At 28.4% G+C, this 23,971-nt stretch overlaps 3 protein-coding genes across 19 annotated transcripts; 1 reads left to right on the top strand and 2 right to left on the bottom strand.

The window, feature by feature from the left end:
• Positions 1–84: 84 nt before the first annotated feature.
• Positions 85–8,855, bottom strand: Rab5 (RAS oncogene family member Rab5). 8 transcript variants are annotated; one of them, XM_069120854.1, is made up of 6 exons: positions 8,757–8,855; positions 4,032–4,200; positions 3,766–3,917; positions 3,331–3,547; positions 2,915–3,039; positions 85–820 (listed from the first exon to the last, which is right to left on the bottom strand). In XM_069120854.1, the coding sequence occupies exons 2-5, from the start codon at positions 4,192–4,194 to the stop codon at positions 2,927–2,929; spliced, it is 645 nt and encodes a 214-aa protein (XP_068976955.1). In that variant the 5' UTR covers positions 4,195–4,200; positions 8,757–8,855; the 3' UTR covers positions 85–820; positions 2,915–2,926. The 8 variants fall into 8 exon arrangements, with proteins under 8 accessions (XP_068976955.1, XP_068976954.1, XP_068976953.1 ...); XM_069120853.1 differs by having other exon boundaries at positions 8,682–8,809; XM_069120852.1 differs by lacking the exon at positions 8,757–8,855 and adding an exon at positions 8,106–8,750.
• Positions 8,856–9,868: 1,013 nt separating this feature from the next.
• On the top strand, positions 9,869–15,063 carry LOC138182989 (protein CIP2A). Of its 4 annotated transcripts, none has more exons than XR_011173950.1 (11): positions 9,878–10,511; positions 10,705–10,926; positions 11,119–11,615; positions 11,692–11,866; positions 11,933–12,268; positions 12,347–12,552; positions 12,755–13,001; positions 13,100–13,330; positions 13,405–13,656; positions 13,723–14,322; positions 14,356–15,063. XR_011173950.1 is itself a non-coding variant. In XM_069119485.1 (11 exons), the coding sequence occupies exons 2-11, from the start codon at positions 10,410–10,412 to the stop codon at positions 13,948–13,950; spliced, it is 2,496 nt and encodes an 831-aa protein (XP_068975586.1). In that variant the 5' UTR covers positions 9,878–10,251; positions 10,405–10,409; the 3' UTR covers positions 13,951–14,374. The 4 variants fall into 4 exon arrangements, 3 of the variants coding, with proteins under 3 accessions (XP_068975587.1, XP_068975586.1, XP_068975585.1); XM_069119485.1 differs by having other exon boundaries at positions 9,878–10,251; positions 10,405–10,511; positions 13,723–14,374; XM_069119484.1 differs by having other exon boundaries at positions 13,723–14,374.
• Positions 15,064–15,582: 519 nt separating this feature from the next.
• Positions 15,583–20,815, bottom strand: LOC138182991 (lipid storage droplets surface-binding protein 1). 7 transcript variants are annotated; one of them, XM_069119488.1, is made up of 9 exons: positions 19,698–20,019; positions 19,367–19,394; positions 18,919–19,077; positions 18,244–18,429; positions 17,966–18,158; positions 17,189–17,358; positions 16,705–16,962; positions 16,506–16,604; positions 15,583–16,358 (listed from the first exon to the last, which is right to left on the bottom strand). In XM_069119488.1, the coding sequence occupies exons 3-9, from the start codon at positions 19,063–19,065 to the stop codon at positions 16,221–16,223; spliced, it is 1,191 nt and encodes a 396-aa protein (XP_068975589.1). In that variant the 5' UTR covers positions 19,066–19,077; positions 19,367–19,394; positions 19,698–20,019; the 3' UTR covers positions 15,583–16,220. The 7 variants fall into 7 exon arrangements, with proteins under 7 accessions (XP_068975589.1, XP_068975593.1, XP_068975592.1 ...); XM_069119492.1 differs by having other exon boundaries at positions 19,903–20,006; XM_069119491.1 differs by lacking the exons at positions 19,367–19,394; positions 19,698–20,019 and adding an exon at positions 20,669–20,815.
• Positions 20,816–23,971: the final 3,156 nt, after the last annotated feature.

The following is a 23,971-nucleotide window of genomic DNA, read 5'->3' on the forward strand; positions in this document are numbered from 1 at the left end:
GCTCTATTCTATCGTAATTGCAGACTTATTTATATGATATTAATTTTGGATGAAATGAAATGGTGAATTTGACGAAATCCTTAGTAATATTCACAAGTTTATTTTTTCTTGCGTAATCATTTATAATTTATCATGAATTATTGAATAAAATTAATATACAATACATTTCGGAGCAAGATTTTGTTATACATGTTTACAAACTAAGAAAGTAAATACATAGGTAATCATAGCAGCAGGAATGGCGTACTATCTTACAAGACGTTTTGCGTGCCAAAATTTCATCATACATTGTATGTTTTAAAGGTATATTATTGTTACTAATATTAGTGTTATTATTATTATTATTACTTATCAATGTTACCATTAATATTATCATTATTACTTATTACCATTAACATTACTTATTACATAAATCATATTTATTATATATGATTTATATCGTAATCGTATTTATATATATATGTATATATATATGTAAGTATATATATATATATATATATTTATTTATTTATTTTTTTATATTTATAACGAACACCGCCCATTACTACTAGAATTACAAATGGGAGCTTAATCTGTCTCTGTTTCTCTTTTCTTCTTTCTTTTTTTGACAGTTCTGATACTCAAAATAGATGATATATCGTTGAATGCAATGTGATACACGCATTTTTTTCATTGATCACTCAGGAAAAATGTTCGTCCTGCACAGTTCACCTCCCATTCCAATATAGTGGTTTTTCTGATTGTTTTATATTCCACTCAAATATATATTCATTGCAGACACACTCATGGTGTATTTATATTTGTTGATTATGGTACAAATCTGTAAGCAAAAAGTAGAGCGTGTCTCCTACAGTAATTGATTAGATATATTAACAAAAATGCGCACTATATTTTTTTAATTATTATGTTACTTTTTACAGAAAAAGTACATTATACTCTATTTGAGAAACATTATGAATAAATTCTATTAAAGTTTAATGACAATGTCAATTTTAATTCAGTTTCAAATATGATTATAAAAGAATATTATAGATATAAAATGTGTTAGTTATTGTATCCTAGTTAAATCGTTAAATAATTGGTTATATACTACTACAATTGTCATTGCCAAAATATACTAATAAACATTATAAACTACAGAATACTTGGAACAAAAATAAAACAACATGTAAAACATGAAAAAATATTTATACAAATAATACTTTAATTATACATAACACAATACTACTTTCTTAAATTTCCTCTGAACTAAACACGCATCTACGTTCATATAAACATTTATATAAAATAAACAAAAAATAAAATAGATTTTGTCCTTTAATCACTACTTTCTTTTTAACTTACTTAATCACAGCTATATTATAAAGATATAATTATGATGAAGGAATGAAAAAATTGAAGAAATTGGCTAAGCAATGATTTATATTGTTACATTAGAAGTAATAATGATAAAGTTTTGATAAAAATGAAAAGAAACGGTTTTTACAGGATTTTTGTATTATATTATATACTACTTAAATAAAGTAGGTTATTTTTAAAGTACTTACAGTTGTATTGATTAAATTAATAAACTCAAGTTTTAAATAAGAAATTAACACTTTCTTTAATATCATTTTATGATTTACAGTAGCAAATCTTAATAAAATTGTAAATATATTACAAGGATATTTTTACTCTCTTGTATCTAACATTTAACGGTATAATTAATATTATAAATGTATGTTATTCGTGTTTTAATCAAATAATAAGTATAAAAACTAAATGAAATAAGAATAGTATGTAACATTTTTAAGCATACAATATATAACGTTACTTTGTAATAGAATCTTGTAGAATTTAACATATAACGTATAAAAAAAGAGAAATTTTCTAATTCTGATGTAGAATTTTAATTATGCATTATTTCCAATCAAGTGCAAATATATATATCCATGTTTTGCAACACGACAGATGATAAAATACAACAACAGGCTCATTAAAAGTATACAAATAAAAACGGGAAAAAATGCGAATTGGACTGCGCATTATTCACTGCAATAGTTGATCTACGAAGCTACGTAATATACAACGATATATTATGCAGAAATATACTTATATAAATATAATTTTTGTTCTAAAAGTATAGTGCATATTAAATGCCAAAATATTTATTTATAAATATTTATCTTAAAATTGTGCTAAAACAAATTTATAACAGACAAGAATCTTACTGCAATTGTGAGGTTTAAAAAAATCATCAGTTTTTATAGTTTCTAATATCATAAATGATTTTTTAACTATTAATAACATATTTTCTGATGAAAATATAGAATTTATGAAATCTACTCATATTGTCTGTTATGTCTTAAAAATTCAGCAGACTTATATACAAAAACAAACTTTTTAGTGTAAAATGTCAATTTTGTCCTCTATAATGATGATTATTTTAGATATTCAATGATTTAATATGAAAGAATATTATTATTATTAATATAATCCAAATTTTGATGTTTGCGTCTTTTTTACTTGTTTAATAAATATTAAAAATGAAAGAAGTCAAAAGTACATGCAATAAAAATATTAAACATAACAAGAAATATGCTACAGCAATATCTACTCATGTCTCACAATACTAATACAAAATTTTGCATACAGTGCCCCATAAAATGTTTAAATTTTAACCTAATTAATATCAAATCATTTATATCATTGCAAGATAATCATTAGTGTCTATTCATTATATATCTTAGTATTATAAAAATATGTGGACATAGTATACTACAATATTATATCAAATGCTTGACTCATATCTGATGCACATATTAATTGTTTTGTGATTCTTTCAAGGATATTATATCTTTCACCATTGTTTATCACGAAGGTGTCAAATTGTAACTAATATAAAAGTGTATACCAATATATATTTGACACGTACAGATTTGGATAATCACTTGCAACAATTGCCAGTTGCTGCCTTTTGTCCTTCTGTCTCAACTAATCGGCGACCTTGACCACTTGTACTTGCATTTCCTGATTGTTCATTCTTTGGAAGTTTCTTAGCTGTAATAACACAAAACTTTATTTAACAAAAAGAAAAATACAAATAAAAATAGAATATTATTAGAGATATATATTATACAAAGGAGATTAGTAAAATATTCAGAAATATAAAAAAACAACTTTTTATAAACATACAACAATAAATATTTTATATGATTATAAAGTAAGTACACTCTGTGTCATTATACTGTATGTAATTTAATAAGCGGTATTATTTCAAATCCAGATGTTCTCTATATAGGTTAGATAACTATAATAAAATTGTTCATGTGCATAACAATACAATCTTACCAATTGCCAAAAATATATCATTAACATTCATTGCTGTTTTGGCTGAAGTTTCCATGAAAAGAAGGCCATTTTCATCTGCATAAGTTTGAGCTTCATCAAATTCTACAACTCTTTTATTTGAAAGATCGGCTTTATTTCCAGCTAGTGCTATAACTATACTTGGACTGGCTTGTCGTTGCAGTTCCTTCACCCACGTTTGAGCACGTACAAATGTGTCCTGTAGTTTTTTAAAGATAGATGTAAAAATTAAAAAATAATATTCATAACAATCATCAAAAAGATAATGATTAAAGTCTTATTACTATTTTTATTAACACAAAACCCAGAACATAACTATTTTTTTGCCATTTCCCTGAATAAATATTTACATTAAATATCGCACATAATTTTCAGTATACTTAAAATGTATATTGAATTTGATAGATCTTTACTCACTTGGTTTGTTATATCATATACAACAATGGCTGCCTGTGCACCACGATAATACATTGGTGCAAGACTATGATAACGTTCCTGCCCTGCTGTATCCCAAATCTCGAACTTTACAGTTGTATCATCCAGGCATACAGTTTGTGTTAAAAATGCAGCTAAAATCAATAAAATACTATTTAGTTAGATACGTATTGTATTAATTATAATTCATGTTATTTTCATGTGACCGATGCTGTAATTAACACTTATAGAGATATTGAAATCCATACCTCCAATAGTACTTTCTTGGTACTCATGGAACTGTCCTTTCACAAACCTCAAGACAAGACTTGATTTTCCCACAGCAGATTCTCCAAGTAACACCAGCTTAAACTGACATATCTTCCCTTGTGTTGAACCATTTGGCCTCTGGGCTGTACCCCGATTAGCCATGATCACCTATGTTTAAAAAATTTGTAAATATTTAGAACATATTACTCTTTTAGTGTAAAAATTATAAATTTTTTGCTGCTGTAAAGTTTATAGTGAATTAACATTTATAATAAGACATATTTAATACATTTGAAAATAACAAAAAATTGGATGTTAATTTAGAAACATCTATAACACTAAACTTATGTTTCATTATTTTTAATATTCCTTCTTATAGCTTTTATAAACAAAGAGTAACATAAACTTTCTGTAAAATACTTAAATTTATTCAAAGCCTCGCTACTATCTCTAAAAATATTAAAAGCATAATTCTATATTTACAAAAAATTAACTATTTATTTCAGCATAAGACTTCAATTATTTTATATTTATTCAGTTATTATAAATGATAAAATTTTCTTTATAAATGAACAATAAATTGTTAAAATAACTCCTAAATTGGCATTTAAACTATAATATTATTTTAATTATAAAATATAACATAGAATTATATAAATAACAATTATTGGAATTCTGAAATAATTGTTGATTTTTTACTTGTACCTAAACCTGTAAATCAGCAGATAAAAGTCTATTTATACTGAAAGTTCATATGTAATAGATAAGGCTTTCAGTTACATACTAAGTAATCAACATTTAACTAAATGTTTTAGCTTGAACAATATAAACTGATAAATATACATAATAAATTATGATGTTTTTCTATAAACTCTAAAAGATTTTAATATAATGTTTAATACAATATTGAAAGCTATACAAGATGACTTTTTAACATGAGAATTATTAAATAAGAAAAATTAGTATTTTAAATTTAGATCTTCAGAAAAACATATTTTAAAGAATATTATTGCATATTAGCATATTGATTAAAAGTAATATACTAAAATAAATTTTTGATTCAAGCGTCACAAATATCAAATAATAGATTTCTTCACAATAGTATAAACATTATACCTTTCCAACCTTGCAGCTTAATATAGTTTCTATTATTTCTACATAAAACAATATAAAATAATTCGAAAGAAATTTTTTTGTAATACTGTATAAATAATTAATATTATAAAATACAAAATTTGACCACATGTAAATAACCTCTCAAAAATTGTATTACATTCAGTTTGCAATAAAATTAAATACAACAAAATATTATATTTACAACTAAATGAGAGAAAAGAATTAATATGGATTATAAGGATGAGGCTCCGTTAAAACGCATTACATAAAAACTGATCAAAGAACGGACGCAAAAATTGGAATAACAAAAAAGATGTATCCTTGGGTATTTAAGCGTATAAAGTGCAAATAAACAAATAATCAAGAACCAAGATACGAATTACATCGTGAATGTCTGCAAAACTATGGAACTTGAGCAAATTAGAAGACAGGAGAAAAGAATTAGATATTGACTTGCATAAATGCGTATGATAAAATTTGATTGTCTACTCTATTGCGATTATTTTCTGACACTTACAAGTGAAAAAAACACAGTAGGTATAAACTAACGAAAAATAATAACGTATGCGGTTTAACCCATTAAAGCAGGGGATTCTGTTAATTACATTATCCAATTAGTTTGCGAGGAGAGTCTTGTTGAATTGAACGAGTCCGTTATTGGTTTGCGATAATGTAACAATTGATAAAACCAGACAGACTCTAAATGATAAACGCGTAGCCTGTTCTAACAAGGAATATACGAGTGAGAATTGGTAACACGATGACTAAACGCAGCAACTTCACGGCAATCACGGAATTCGCGTTACTCGCGGCGACGAAAAGGAAACAGGTCCGCATCGCGCGAGCCCGTCCGGGTACGGGCTGACAAGAAAAAAAACATTCCTAAGAGAGAGAACATACTAAATGAAAAAAATATACACGCACATATATACAGAGCTTACGCGTACTTAGAAACAAAATGAAGCTACGTCAAACCTTGCATACGTACGAACTCACCCCAAACTTATCTACGTAACCAACAGCTCATAACCTTCAGCGAAATAGTATTATCGAAAAATCACAAGAAACCGTTAAAGCGATGCATAGGGACTGCGAAAGAAAGAAAGAAACCGATAAGGACAGACAGAATTCTGTGTACGCGCGCGCAAATTCTCTTTCTCTCTTCCTTATATACACATACATGCATACGTAGGTGTTCTTACATACGTTCTTTCTTTCTTCCACTTATTAATGCTCTATCTTCTTTCCTCTCATTTGCTTATTTGCTTAATCTGCGTTTCGTTCGTTCGCTTACTGATACGCTATCCCCACCCCCTTTCCCGCTATCTCTTTCTCATTCATTTACAGTGGAAGACAAAAGTATTCGTTTAGTAAGAATGCGAAAATAAAAAGTATTGTATTTGTTACAGTATTAATTATATTAATATACATATGATTGTAGATTATACAGATGTTTGTAGTAATAAACAGAAAATACAAACTTTGTAACTTATAGAATGTTAATATTTGGAACAAAAGTACTTGCACTTTATAATTGATTATTATCAATATTACAATTGATATATTTTATTAATAACAGACTATAATTTACTTGGTATGTAATACATTAAATTTTTAAGAAACCCTACTGATATTTTACTTTATTAGAATCTTTGTGAAATATTTTATTATACCGACATATAAGAATCAATGAGATTTAAGCCTGGTGATTGCTATGGTGATTTCCAGTTCTGGTTCTATTGAAATTAAGATGTATTTTCAATTCCAACATTATTTGACCCATTTGGGTAATAAATATTAGTTCTCTAATTCCTAATGGAACAATACCCCCGCCCTTATCACTATACTTTTTCCCTCATACTTCATAGTTGATTGTACGTATCTTAAATCTATTTCAGTATCCGTTAATCATCATACCTTCTCTCATTCGTCTGATTGAAATTTCTGGGAAATCAAAATACGATGCTTTTCAAACATCTACACTTAAATATTTTAAAAGAAAGCCTGCAGACAAATGCCAACAAAGTTTAGCAGGATTAAGACCCATAGCAACAACCAGACTTAAATGTATGATGGGAACTAGAAAAACAGATAAGAAAATATCATATTAAATTAAAACAATATTTTAAAAAGATGAAATATTAATAACTCTACAAAGTATTAATTATAATATATAATAATAATCACTGATAGCGTATAGATATTTTGTCCCAAACATTAGCATTATGCAAATTTATAATTTTTATAAGTTACTATTGAGTATTTTAGTTGACCTTTGTTTTTTATATTTGTTACTACTAACATTGTTGTATAATGTATTATATGTATGTCAATCAACAATGCAGAAATACAGTACTTTTTTATTTTCACATTCCTATCGTACGAATACTTTTGTCCCTCACTGTATTCATTTACAATGTCTTTCTTTCACTCACTCTCACTCTATCTTTCTCTCTTGAACTCGTTCATTCATGTTAATTCTTTCTCTTTCCCTCGAGATAGCAAGGGAAGGAGGACAAGAGAAGCAAATAAAGGGTGTAAGCGATGCGCCACGATAGTTACAGTTCTGACTACTTGTCACCGCCCGTGAAACGTCAGCAAGATCTGAAATAATCGAGAGGAGCTAAAGCATATCCTATGAATTAAGAGAAAACAACAGAGAAAACAGAATTCACAATCTAAAAGAAACCACATGTCCTAGGGTACACACGTAAAATCTTGTCGATGTTCGTGCAATAGAATACACATTAAAAAGACGAATAACGTAGACACGGTATTAAGCATATTCTTTGCGTCTGTGATAGATATCACAATATCCCATAAACTAAACTGTTTCGTTATGGGTTATATAAAAAAGAAAAAGTGAACATTAGAAAAAAATTAGAAAAAAATGTTTGAGGTAGCAAGGAAAGGGACACCTGGCAACTGAATGAAAACTGAAATTTTCTATGGTTAACCTGCTAGCGTGAGGAAGCTCGCCGTCGAATAAGAATGCGGCACTAGCTCTTTAGACGGTCGATGAGCGCACAACACCGCGCGACGATGATTAATGTCAATTCACTGCCGCGCGTCAGATACGATCACTTGTCTTGAGTAAATCGGCCCACTAACCGAGCATAGATCGTGCAATCTATATAGAATGTGTACATTTATGACAGCTCCGGTTGGTACACACACACACACATACACACACACACACACAGAGGGCAGATTACACGGCTCTATGAAGCTTGTTGATTTTTTTCACATTCCTCCTTATACGTTCGGAGAATTAAGATCTTTCGCCACTTTTCGGAAAAACAATAACTGTTCCAAATGGCACTTTTCTCGACAAGATGGATGGTACCGATGTCTCTGTAACCTAACGGAATGAAGATTAAAATCAAAGTTGATCGCACTGTAAAGAATCAAGGTCCAAATCACGCACACGGTACACACAGTGCTGCAACACTTTCATTTACAACGTCAAATCCGAAAGTCACGATCACACGCAATAGTTTACCACCGATCAATCAATGAGTCAGTCAATTTACCCAGATATTCTACGTGAAATTATGAAGAAACGTCGAACAGATTTTAATCTGAGAGGATCCTTCAAGAGTAAGTACCTTTCTTCAATGTCGTTTTCTTTTTCCTCGAATCGGTAATGGCGCATTTCAATGAACACGGCCGGAGAACGGCGCCACTGCTGACCAATAAGATTACAGTTTCATTTTATAGTGTTCTTTATATATACAGAATTACAGAAAAATATTAATTTTCAATTTTAATAATATCGTAATTTATGTTCTTCTTAGAACTTTTAGTTCTATTGCTATACATTTTTTAAAATATATGTTTATATACTCTTATTTCTAATATATTTCACTACAATTTATAACGTTGCAAATGTTTTCAAATATAAGTAGGGATCTTTGTTATTAGTAAATTTTATATTTCTTTATATACATATAAGATATAACGTCAGGTATTAAATATAAATTATAACAATATAAAGTAAAATATCAGAATTTCATAACATTTCAAATTCGCGCTTGGAATATTAAAGAGATTCGCAACCAATTCGTATAGTAGGCGTATCAAGGCGGATACTTAGCAATTTTCTTCTCCTATCCTTATTTTAAATTATTTTAGAATTTTTATTTTATACTTGATCCACTATAATGTGTAAAATATTCAATTATGCAATTACTAAATCCATAAAATTGAAAGAAGAAACCTGTTATTAAAGATCCAATACAAAAAACAAAATTATATATGTACGTATGTTTATTATTCTCTTTCGGATTAAAAAGGTTATATAATTCAGTCGTCAGAGAATAGAGTTAAATATTGTATGAAAAATGTACTAATATACATTGTAACATAATATTTTATCATTAAATTTACTTCATAAATCTCTGTACTTGATTTTAGTAATTTTTAATAATTGCCATTATTTTTCTTATAATTATTTCTTCAATATAAGTTTATATAAATTGCTATTAACATAAATATTTATCTCGAAATCACTATAGCAAATATTGTTAATTATTTTGGGCATTAGTAAAAAATATAAACTTATTTCACCATTTTTAAATTATAAAATGAAAAATGAATTACAATAATTATTAAATATGTGATAAACTTGTTTTAATTATATTTGATATCCAGTACCAAATAATTTTTACACATGAAATATAAAAAAAATGAAAATTTTACATAAAACCATAGTAGCCGTCCTGAAAGTAAAAATGGCAACAATGCAAGAGCCCGGCTTCCATATATCTAACCACAGCCGACTCTAGAGTCAGCTCTGTTTCTCTAACTAAAAATAGGTTTCCTTATGCGGTGTTGCCACGTTTTTCAGCAGTTCTAGTACCTACTAGAGTCGGCTGTGATAAAACTAGCTGCACTGATTGACTTTAATTCAATTGGTTAATTTCAAACGTAATATTTAGAAATGGCCGCCAAATACCGGTTTTCTGCAAAACGATATTTATTATTTCCAACTTTATAAGTGTGTCTATGTATGTTAAAAGAACGCGTGTGCTTTATATTTTTGGAATGTACAAATAAGAATCATTTATTGTACATGCCCACATGTATACATAATTATATTTCGTAAGAGATTTTATTTAAAAAACTATACTATTCAATCGTAGTATTTGTAATTTACATATAAAAATTTATTAGATTTATTAACTTTAATATTATTAAAATTAAAAACTAGAAGGTTTACTACTATTCGAAATTTTATAATTACTTATATCTCAAACATAATGGACAAATACCAACACATAAGAACATTCATATCAGCCGTTTTAGAATATACTAAACATCCAAGTGAAACAACCGCTTCAATTTTACAACGAAATCTTGGGGTAATTATATATTATTTTATTGTTTTAAATACATTGAAAATGAATAGCGATTATAATCTTACATAATACTTATGAATGACTTATATGAATACTTGATATGATTTTGCAAAAACTAAAACAAACTTTAATAAATATTTTAGTATTCTGTTCAATATATAAAATATCCTTTATAATAAAAATTTATGTTTAAAAGGTAATAAGTACATCATTGGATTTAAGCATTTTTGACCCTGGAACTAACATAGCAGCAGAGTTCTATGTTAGTTTGCATGAGCTGATGAATTCTTTAGCTTCCAGAACTACTTTGATTTGGAGTGCTGTGGATGTTTTACAAAATGCTTGTCGCAATGCTGCTGCAAGACAAGCTCTCATCCATACATTTAAATTTGCACCTATACTGGCAAGATTATTGGAAGTATGTATATTTGTATATTTTAAAGTTAACAAAAATATAGCATTAGAATATGATTTAAAAAATGTAGAGATACATTTATTTTTATTACATTTAAGGTTCATATTTTGCTTCCTATAATAAAATTTTTGAGTTTAATAAATGGAAATATAAAAATAAGTAATAATTTAATGCTTCTGTATAATAACTTCATAGGCAAATTTAACAAGCGAAAAGAGAATACGAGTATTAAAACTACTACAAGAATTGACATATGGAATAAAAATTTATTGGCAAGAAGCTCATTTACCATATCTGGTATCAGTATTAACACAATGGGTGACACAATCTAGGGAAGAAAACATTATTGCACTTTCCTTAGGTGTACTAGTAAATCTCTGTTACAAAAATCTTCCAGCTGTATATATATTAATAAGAACGATTGATACAAAAGCATTCATACGAACCTTATTAAAAATACAACATTATAGTGTTAATACCAAAGTACAATGCTGTAAGCTTTTGATTATATTAGAACATACAAATACAAATATTTCGGAAAAATCTATTTGGGATTTTGCTGATGTCACATTCAGCAGTTTTATTACAGCAATGAAACAAAAGGATGTTCTGTTACTGAGACACATCATAGATTTCTTTGACTATGTTGGACAAAATGAATATTCCCATGCTGTGTTATTAACATATCCACAGTTAGTTACTTTATAATTTTCAGTGTAATTTTGATATTTGGTATAAAAATTACCTCATTTTTATTGTCTTAATTAGTTATGGCAGAGGCGTGGAAAATATATTGGCCACATTAGAAGATAATGCAGATCCAGAATGTGTTGCTCTCATGATGGAATTTTTGTCATTTCTAGTAAAATTAAAATTATCTGCTTTGGTATCTTTATATCCTTTATGTGTAAAAACTGCAATGACTTGGGTTCCTGTAGAACAGGTATGTCTTCATTATATTTAAATACGAATAATGGGTAACAGATTATAATAATCTTTTCTAAATTAGGTGTGCTCCAGAGCATTAACTTTAATAAGAGTTACAGTAATTGATGCACGACGTACTAAATCGTCATCTGAAGTGTTAGCAGAATTAGATGCCTCAGTTTTAATGCTCATAATAAATTCAGAAAATGACGAAATTCAAGGAAAATGTGAATTAACATTAGAAACAGAAACGAAATTAGCAGAATTAATGCAATTATTTCAAGAAATGGTTAAAACATCTACACTCAGAACAAAAGTGATGCAATCCTTGAATGAACAAATGATACGAAAATTATTAAGTCCAATGTTAGATTCTGAAACATGTGCAGCTGATAATTGGCCAGGGAATTTTATTCAAGTATTGTATTCTTGTTCCTTAAAAAATATAACTCTTGTTTTTTTATAGACAATTTGATAATGATACTTTCTATTTTAGAATCCTACTACAAATTTATGTATTCATGCATTAGCTTTGACTGCTGATTTAGCTGCTGATAATTCGCAATGGTTAACTTTATATTCTGAGTTACTTAGAAAGAAACAAATTCAAATGACAATGGCAAATGCATTGTTCACTGGTGATACAGACATTAAACAAAAGGTTCTACAATTGACATCCACCATGGGATTTCCTCAAGAATGGTAGGTTTCATCTTAATGTTCTTTAGTTGTTTAACAAAGTACAAAGATTTTAACAGATATTGTTATTCAAATAAAACATTACTGTATTTTCACTACTAAAATTGAATACTTTAGCAACAAGTTATTTTAATTTTTATTGATGACAACTCTAGACAAATTCACTATCAGATGCAAATTGTATCCCATGTTTTTGTGTGACAAGTGTTTCCGCGGTGGCGCTTTGTATGAAGCAACTGGAGCCTTTGATATTGGTACAAAGTACTCATGGTATGGTAACAAATATTGGAAGTAAAATGTCCGTAAATGCAAGTAGTGAAATGGTTCCACTGTTTTCTTTCGTGCAAGAAGAACGGCTTGATGCATTTTTAGCAAAATTGGAAAGAACTTATGAGTCAAATCAAATCAATGATATTACCACATCAGCAGTAATGGAATTGTATGAATACAAGGTATATGATTCTTTTTAAATACATCTTAACATAAGCACAAAATGCTTATTATATTTTGCTTATTATATTTACTATATATTATATACGTATTATAAAAGTTAGCAGCTATGAGACATGCAGAACGGGCTATGCAATCTAGTTTAGAAGCAGCAAACAATCATGGAACCAGTTTGCAACATAGGCTGGCACAAGTAGTAGCAGAATCAAGCCGTTTACATCAAATGTTGTTTGACACACAGCAATGCTTAGAAGAAGTGAAGTCTACATTGACTGTAAAGCTTGCTGAAGCAGAAGAACAGAATAAAAAAGTAGTAGCTATTAAAACACAGGTTAGTACTTTTTATAGTGAATCTATCAAATAAGAATTTAAATCAAAACTAAAATATAGAAGTCATATTTATAGGAAATCGAAGGTTTAGAAAAGATAGTAACAGAAAAGACTGCTAACATTGATCATCTAAATATAGTACTCGTGCAACATAAGCATGAATTAGAAAGTACTTTAAATAGAATTGAAACATTAACTAAAAAAATAAAAGAGTTAGAAATTGAATGTGTGACTGCAGATGCAAAAACCATGGAAATGACTAATAAGAATCACGAACTTAGTAAACTGCTTCTTAAAAGGCAGGATCAGTTAAATAAAAAGGATCAGGTACGTTTACATAGACTCTATTGTTATAATAGAATTGTTAATGTATGTATATATAATATTAAATAGGTAATAGAATTAAAAATTGCGGAAATTCAGTCTAATCAAAAAGATATATCTGCACTCAAACAAGAAACTCAACAATTATCAGAATTAGTACATACATATGAAAAGAGCATTGCTGAAAAAGAGGAAGTAATTAAGAAGATGAAAGCAGAATTGATGGATTTAAGTCGGATGCGTGACATGATTTTTGAACTTACTGCCAAAAAAAAGGAAGACCTAAACACAAGCTAATATTATATTTTTGTTGCAAAATTTATTTTCAAATTATCAAAACAATTTGATAGGAATTTTTAAAGAAATATTTCTTATTGATACCATTTTCTTATATTTTTAATATAAGTAGTAGAAAAATAAATTTCGTTAATTTCTAAAACATTTATCGAACATCTCAAAATATTGTGTTCTATTTTTGTCGTATTTATAGACACTAAATACGCCTTATTTTAGGAAAGGAAGTTTACTGGCAAATTTTATCTGCTTTCTGACGTTCGGAACTTTCAAACAAAAAGTAGCATATGGTTGAAAAGCTGTTCCCCGTTTTTCTTTGTGATCTATACTGTGATGTAAAATGGTAGTTTTCCAAATTTAACGATTATATAGTTTGTTAGCAGTAAAAGTTGAAGAAAATGGAAAGAGTGGGGGAAGTGTGATTGTATATGTAGTTGTTCTTTGAACAAAATTATCTGCACTGTTTACAACGATAATACTTCATCTATTTATTACTACAATTTTACTGATACAAGGTACATTTTTATCTTTATCATTCGCAACATAATTAATATTTTTGGTATTAAAAAAATAGAGATTATTTATTTTATACATGTAATATTTTATTGAAACAAAATATATAGCTCGAAAATAGTTGAAAATGCAAAAGAAAGTGTTTCGAAAATATGCAATCGGAAAAGATCTTACCGCATTTACTTTCATTTCGTTTAAGAAAAAAGTTCAACGAACTATTGGAAAACTAATGTCACTTGCATTGGCATATTATAAGTAATTAAAAACTTCTCAATAATACATAGATGTGTATTGTTTTAAAATATTATTGTATATGAATAATTTATTTAATATTTTTTCGACAATAGAAGGAAATAGCATTCTTAAAAAGGATTCGTTAAGAATTCAATGAAAGATTAATTAATTTTATTTATTTTGATGTTTATTTTAATGTCGGAGCTACATAGAATAATATATAATGAGTAATTAGCATTAATTCTAATTTAACATGTGCTAGTTCTACTTACATATACATGTGTATATTTTTATATATTATCCCTCAATAACAATATATTATACCCAATTTATATTCACCATTTTTCTGTATTTTGTATTGATAAAGCATTTATTGTATTATATCTATTTTAAAATCAATGATTTGAAGACATAAAAATTTATTCCTATACAACTGAAATACTGATATTATTTTCAATATTTTAAATTGAACATGGATAAGAATATAAGCTATACTTGTAGAATGAATAATATTCTTGCAAAAACAAATTTATATAAGTAGAAAGATTAAATATTATAATATTATAGAGCAATAATAATGATTAAAGAGATACAGATTACAGTTTATCTTGAACAATTGAAAACAAAATAAGAGAGGGGGGGAGAGATTCTGTTACTTCACAATTTAAATCTTAATATCATTCTGTCGCTAAAAAGTGAAATTTTTAATTCAATTGTTTCTGTGTGTATGTGTGCATGTGTGTACCTTATCAGTTCGTTAAAACACATTAATGTACTAGTTTAGAAAATCTAGTTTCATTAGCTTTGATAATAGAAGCGATAATTAGGTCAAAAGTAATATTAATGCTTTAAAAAAATTACTTATCTAAATTCGCTTACTTATTTGTAATGTACTATTCTTTATTACTTTTCTAACTATTGCGAAATTTGTTTGAATAATTTAAAAATTGAAATTTATTAAATTATATCATTCAATGAAATAAAATGTAAGAGGCATATTAAGATAATTATATATGCATAAACTAATCAAAGATATCTGCATTGGATTAAACACAAACACAACTTATATATATTATATTCAATATGTTTAGTACAATTATAATGAGATATCAATAACAAGCTTCTTAAAGATATATATGGGCAAGAATGTATATTCTACTTCGAGTCAACAAAACAAATAGACCATTTTTTAATGGCATCGTAATGACTGTAAATTATCATAATATTTATTTTTGCACTTTCTTGTTTCTAGACACATTATAGTTTATGTACTAAATGTAGATTCAAGAATTGAAAACTAGGAATGATACGGATACACTGTGTCTTTGATATAAGAGAAATATTCATTAATTGCTTAATGTGAGTGTGGAGTATAATGTGTTCGAAAACTATATTATAATATTTCGGTGGATATTATCTATCTGTGAAATTTCAATGAGAAATTTTCCTGATACATAGTTATCAACCTTGAAATAAATGCTATCATAGACGGAACTTACGCAAAATAACTTATAACCACAGTTTTGTTACTCGATAGTATCGATACCATTTACGGGAGGTTTTGAAGACATCGACATGTGGTTGTTGTGGTTTTGTTGATGACTCTTTGCATGTGTTACTTTGGAAACACATGGACGACCAGCTAGAAAAGTTGCGAACTGCTCCTGTAAAAGTAGCATTAGTTGCTTGATACTATTTTTTGCATTGATGCTAGTTGATGACATAGGTACATCATAATTAATAAAAATCTATAATAAATGTGGTTCGTGGTTAAACATTATTAGAGTGAACATTATTTGAATTCTACATACCAATAAATGATTTGTAGATGAATTGAGCCTTTGTATAGCCAAATTAATGGCTGAAATTTGTTCTTTTGCTGCACCCCTTTTACCGATAATTGGCATCATCTTCAGAACAGAAAGAGGCCGAATAAACATAGATAAACGAAGGAACCGTAGTAATGAATATTTCAAGAATTGAATGATGTACAAATTTATTGACAATTACTCTGAAAGTAGCATCCGCAACTACGAGCAATTGATGCGACACTCCAATGAGAAGTCTACCAAGATTGCGCGGGGTTCTAGCTGCTAACGCTGTTGTCCCATTCACTAGATGAACAATACGACGCGCAGATTCACGCGTTAAAAGAACCAATAACTGTTCTAGAGTAGCTGGTCGAGCTTGGTTTTCTGGTTCAGGCAAACTTAATGTTCCCCAAAGTTCTTTCGCCTTTTTAAACGCTAGTTTTGGGTCCGTTGCTAACTGTAACATATCAACTTTATCGTTTGCATAACAGAGCAAATATATAATTGGAAAGTGATCAATGATGTAAAGTATAGTTTCTTTATTCAGTAAATGATATTAATAGATAATACAAATAAATAATACTTACTCAAGGCTTCCTTCTCCTTTCTTTTTACTTTTGCTAATTTTTATTTATTATTTGTATTGTTTATTACGTATATCAGCCGAAAGAAGTGTTACTTACCAATTCTACAATATATAAAAGTATATGAATGCATTCCGTTCCTTGTTCCTTAAGCGCTCGTGCTTCTGCTAATGTGCGACGCGTTAGCCGTTTTTGTAATTTCCTAGATAACCTGGCACCGTGTTTGATAGTTCGTGTGGTCTTACTCACAGGTTCAGATGGAGAGGAATCTAAAAAATAATTTTCGTTGACAACGATTTAACTTAATCGATTATTTGTTTGCTCGATATGGTACTTGACGTATTAGTTAACAGTGAAACGCTAGAACCGATGATTAAAGTATACAATCGAGACCAAAGAAATAAAGAGGAAAAATACACGAAAAGGTATATAATGCGAGGGAAAATCACTAATTTAATTATTTGAACACTGCGTGTCACGATTAGTTCGAATAATCAATATTTAATATATATTTAGAAGTTTAATTTGATATTAATTGAACATGATTTCATTTGTTATACATACAGTGATAAACAAAAGGTATTTGCACATACCTTTATTTTCCAAATGAAGTGTGTCTTTACCAGATTCTATACACTTCATTTTCATAGTACAAAATTTTTGTAATCATATGAAATTACTCTTAAGTGATATAAAATTTAATATACTTAGGTTTAATTAGTTAATACGTAAATACTATAATAAATACAATGATGTATGAATACTTTTTGTATCCACTGTATATAGAAAGTGTAAAAGATTACTTTCTTAAGTTGCTATTAGAATATTTAAAATATGGTCTAAATTACTATCGGCAATTTAAAACGAATAATTTACCATGGTCTACTGTATCGGTAGAATCAGCAGGCAAGTAACGATCAACATATTTATCTGCGACAGTTAGAGCCCCATCTAATCTATCTACCGCTGCGTTCGCGGCTTGGCTTCCTATCAGTTTCACGCTTCCGGCACGCATTAGAACAGGCCTCACGATTTTGTTGCTCACATATTCTCGCGCATTGCAGTATATCTTTGTAATATAAAATACACATTGATTTCATTCTTTAGAATAATAAAATGTTAAATAACTAACATTTAACTTTAACTGTACTTACGAGATGCGGAGGAAGATGCACGGCTGGTACTCTTTGTTCAACGATATCGATACCTTTACAGAGCAATTGATCGATCGTCATAATAGGCCCATTTAATACGGAAATCGCAGGTTTCGCTGACGCTGTTGCAATTGCAAGTGATTGTTCAGCAGTACATAAACTCCAGCTCATCAATGAATTTGAACGCTGAAATTAACAATATCATGTTTGTCCCTTGATTTTGATTCTTTTTCGCGAGGATATGACGATTACTAAGCTAAATAAATGGAAGATTAAGTAGAATAAGATTAATGTTTAAAGATGTGGTTGACATTTAAGTTAATACGAATATAAAGAACATAAACTTATTAAAAAATTGTTTTATTGCTGCATACACGTGCATTTATCTTAATCAGTCGTTTAAAATTTCTAACTAAAAAGTCATTGAGAAATATTTAAATTCTTGCATTAAAGCAATATTTTCATTTTCAGTTTATATACTTTCATACTTCAATATTTTAAAGATAGCAGTTTGCTCACGCTATTTTATTTCTGGATACAATGTACATATATAAAAGTTTTGTTGATCGTTGCAAACATACGGCACTTTCACGACAAACGAAACTAACAAGTGAAGGATGAGAGAAAGTGGAGCGATTCGTGAAATTGTCAGATTATTAAAACAGTTTTGCTTACCTTTAGTCTATCGTAGACGTTACCAGCGATATGTATACTGTTTTCTACAATAGGCAGGTTGGAGATTCTAACAACTGATTCGAAACGTGGCAAATCGGAGTGCCGTTTGTTTTCGGAATATCGAGTTTTCGGGTTTGTTCGCGCCATTTAAGATAGTTGCTGTAATTAAGTCAAAATTATTATTTTCATTTCTAGTACAAAAAATACTAATACTCATATGTATACACAAGTACCAATTTCAAGTTTTCTGTTATTTATGTATGTTTTTGTATATTATGTTTTAATTATATTTTATATCATATTATACTTTTCTATTCGGAATGATAGTTTTCATCTTAAAAATTTATTCCTTTTTTATATTTTTCGTAAATCTCTAGTAACGTAAATAATCTATACATACAATGTAGAACTAACAACGACATGGTAACATTTCATTTTTAGTACTTACTTTTAACAATATTCTTGACGTCAGTCGTCTTGCAATAAAAGAAAACGAATGTTGTTGGTACTGTTTATAATAAAAATGTGATAACTTTTGATAGATACACATACAAGTGCAAACAAGAGTATAAAACAATTGTATGCATATAACGTGCCTAATGTATGAATTATAGTAAAGGAAGTTAATGATTAGAAAGGTCTGATCAGTCACATTACGTCGTCGAATAATATTCCTACAGCTTTGCAAAATTTTTAAATACACGATATAGGCAGTGCTGTATACTAATCGAGAGAAACCAGTTGTAGCAATTGATAAGAAAGGTCACATTATAATGTACCTCGTGGTTAATGTCGAGGCTGTACTTTCTCTTCAAGTATGTCAATAACTTAGATTTATTTATAGAGATCTGTTACCTACATCTTTAAGTCATATACTTAAATAATAAATACAAATATAAATAATATAAGTTGTCTCACTTCCGAAACTAAGAACGCCAATTTTATGTCGACAGAACGGTGTACACAAGTTTGTTTCAAACTTACTATAAAACCATAAAATTATACTATAGGTTCACGTTAAACACCGGTCGATACCCTTATTCTTATCGCGCTTGTCGAAACCATAACGCAAACTTTGTCGATTAATTCGAACTAATCCTAATTCGAACAATATCTCGTATTTATATATATGATATATATACATGAGAGAAAGAGAGAGAGAGAGAGAGAGAGAGAGAGAGAGAGAGAGAGAGAGAAGTAGTAGTAGAAGAAAGCGCCATCAGATTCAATATGTATATAAGCGCGGAAGAAACGAATTTGAGGAATAATCGTTCGAAAGTAATTGGAATAAATATTTTCGAAACTATTACAAAATATATTATAACGTTGTTAGAAAATATTTGTATAATAACAAATTCAATAAACCTCAATATATACCTAAAATATTGCCGTATCTAATATAGTTGTATAGAGAATATATAGAGAATACAGATATCGAATTTCATAATCTGAATCTATTTCACAATAAGGATAGGAATTAGTTATCCAATTTCTTATATAACGTAACAAATTTAATACGCATACAAAATTTTGCTTCATTAAACATAGATTCTATTAATCTTTAAAATAGAACTTTACCAGAGAGACAGAGATTAATGAATTTTACGGTAAACGCCAGATATAGTGACCGAATCACACGAGGATGATCGAATTGCATTTAAATCTATATTAAAGTTTGAAAATCCGTGAAAATTGGACTTAACCAATGACTAATCGATCGATAGTAGTTGCACAGATAATTGATCCTTACCTCAGGCTGCGAAAAGGCAAATGGACCGATAGTAAGGCGAAGACTTGATCACGATGAAATTATATAACGGAACTTAGCAGGGTGTAAAAACAGATGGAATGACAGAGTCAGTGTTTCGCGAAAGAACACGCCACTGACTGCACGTCGGAGTCTGCGAAATGGTATCTCATCGGTTTGACCTATGACACGCCGATTATACAGCCACGGCGACCATCATGCCTCATGAATCCATTTTTTTCTCAGCTCTTGCTTTACACTTATAATCTAATAATACCCAGTAAAAGTTCTGTATAAAGATCATAGAGAAATGAAGGTTAATCCTGATTCGTCCGCTCATTCACGTTCAATTTTTTGTTCAAACACGAGGGGTAATGCATGTTAGACTATTCAAGGTTAGGTTTACTATAAAGCGTATTTTTTTATATACATAATTATATGTGTAATTGGAGTAAAAATTGAGTTAATTAATATTTATAGTTTGCAGCGAATTTTAGTATCAGGCGATTTTAAGGGAATCTGATTTCTATATCTGTCACGATTATTAATTTTCACAGGTAAATATTTCAATGAAATACAATGTTTCGTAATTTAAAAATTTAATAAATTGATGATAGAAATTTCTAATGGAAAATAATAATATAGATGGAAATTTCAAACTGAATATTTTCAGAATTCATTGAAAAAGTTAAAGTTTCATACTGCACAAAAATATTCAGCAACTGTTTATGAAAAGATATCTAACAATTTTTTAATTCAGAAAATGTTAGATGACGCAATGGTTCAATTCATTAATGTTGAACAGTCAATTTCATGGAGATACAAATTGTCTCAGTAATTAGAAAGAAAAGAAAAGATACATAATTCTAAAACGAAAGTTACTATTATAGAACACAGTAAGATGAATATCGTCCTAGATAATTGGAGGAGCATTTTTAAAAATCATCATCATCGTAACCATTTGCCATTTGTTACAAGTAATGGTAAATAAATATTTTAATCTGAAGTTATAAATGTACAACGGTGGTAGTACGTATTTAGAAATTAAATTATTTGGGAATTAATGTAATTCCCAAATATTTGTAACATTTGAATTATTTCAATTATTTCAATGTAAAACATATATAACGTGTTACGCATGCAGAAAATTATACATTTAAAAATACGTAACGCCAGACATAAGCGATACGATAAAGAAGAAAGTAGTTGCGACATGGTAGTAGTCGAAGGGCAGTGCATCTACTTATAGTAATAGCTATAGAAAATTTATAGTGGAAAAGGAGACTACGTGGAAAACTTTAAATTATCGCCGGCAGACGTTCTTAATTGCTATACAAAGTCCATCGCATCAAACGACTATTTGCGTGTATGGGATGGTATAGTAATCAGTTGAATATGTGTGAACAAAAATACATCTTATTTTTTATTTGACACGTATTTTGAAGGAAGACATCACGTATCATATTTTTCCTATATTTAATATTACATTAAAATTCAGTTTAGATAACGAGAATTCAAATTTGTATTTCTGAATTTCAGTAAAAAGTTAAGTAATATCAATGTAAAGTAATGAGACGATTTAGAATTTATCTTTCATTGTACAATGTGTTATTATACAATTATGCTATTTAGTAGAATTTAATTCTTTCTAAGTTCGACAGACTAAGTTTGACAGACTGTTATGTCTTTGTAACAGAAACAAAGATCAATTCGTGATATTAAGGTGTAGAAAAATCATATTTCTGATAACCTTTGTACTACAGGATATCTATTGGAAACTATTTAGTCAATGATCAAGTTCAGGAAAAGCTATTTGAGTTATTTGAATTGGATAGTCATTTTAAGAATGGGATGGATTTTTCGAGGATTAAGAAATAAAACACCTATCTATATTAAAGAAGGGAAAAACTAGGCGAACTTTATCTTATTGTTTTGAAAGAAATAGTGATTTTTGAAATTTGTCGCTGGAAAACAAACTATCTATTTTTAGAAAGTCAAAGGTTTAAAGGTTGATTGGTTTATTTATTAAGAGTTGGTTTATTTATTATTTACCAAAGAGATATGGTATTTATCGTTTAAAAAAAGGATTTCAACAAAATCCATTTCGTGTAAACCGAAACAAGACTAGCTAAAACACCCCAAAGAAAAAGTTTATTTGTATAACTGTTATAATATTAATGTATGTTAAATAAGTTTGAATACAAAGTTTCTCAATTTATAAGCCTAGTATGTAGAAAATTAGATACAATCACACTGCAATTAAGTGTGTTCTTAGTTCATCAATCCCAATTTAATGACATAGATAACAAGTAATAAGGAGAGAAATGAATTATTGAGCCCACTAATGCAATAATTGCATCACATGGTAAATGGTTATTATGTACACGCACGATTACACGTGTACATCATTCTCTTCTATATCGCTAATTTATTTCATATGGTTTAGAAGATTTAAATTTAAATATTCTCAGTTCAATAAAATGGAACTCAATATCCATATTATAGGAATAGTGTAATAGCACAAGTCCATTTTGTACAAATAATCTTCTTTTTAATATATACAATTAGTAAAATCATCAAGTTGAACATAGTTATTAGATACATAAGCATGATTGTTATTAGAATTAGAAAATTGTTTCATTTTTCCTGGACAATGCATGTTATTGTAACATCATATAAGAATGATTAAAATCATGTTTTAAAATTATTAAAGATATCCAAATGAAATGAGAATTTTTAAAGAATTTTTCAAACTTTATAATAGTCCATTGTATATGTTTTATATATACATGTAATATTACATGTATGTATATGTATACTGAAAATAATACAATAAGAATCCGATCAAGTGTAGCATATGCAGCGAAGTGCAATAAAATAAACGATATCTATATTTAGTTGAAATTATCGCGGCTCCTCGTGTGATTTAATAATTGTTTTAGAGGATAGTCGCTGAGTATATTATCAACAATTAATTTTTTTATTTATCACTATTACAAGATTATTATTATTATTGTCATAAAATGATTTCTCACTGTTCGTTTCTTTTATTAGTTTCTTAACACGAAGCAAATGATAAGTGGAGCGCGGTTCTAATTTATGTTCAATATAAACATTCTGCAATTGATCTTATTACTTTTAACTGCGATGTATATCAAGATTTATTTTTGGTTTCTATGCAAACATTATCATACAATACATATAGTAACTTATTGAAAAAGTTTACAGTAAATAATAATTCTTTAGGAAATGCGGTTTCTTTACGAGCGTGGTTTAAAGCCATACGACTCAGCATAATGGGAATTT

Source organism: Bombus flavifrons, chromosome 9, assembly GCF_040668555.2.
Source record: "Bombus flavifrons isolate JBK064 chromosome 9, iyBomFlav1_principal, whole genome shotgun sequence".
NCBI lineage: Eukaryota > Metazoa > Arthropoda > Insecta > Hymenoptera > Apidae > Bombus > Bombus flavifrons.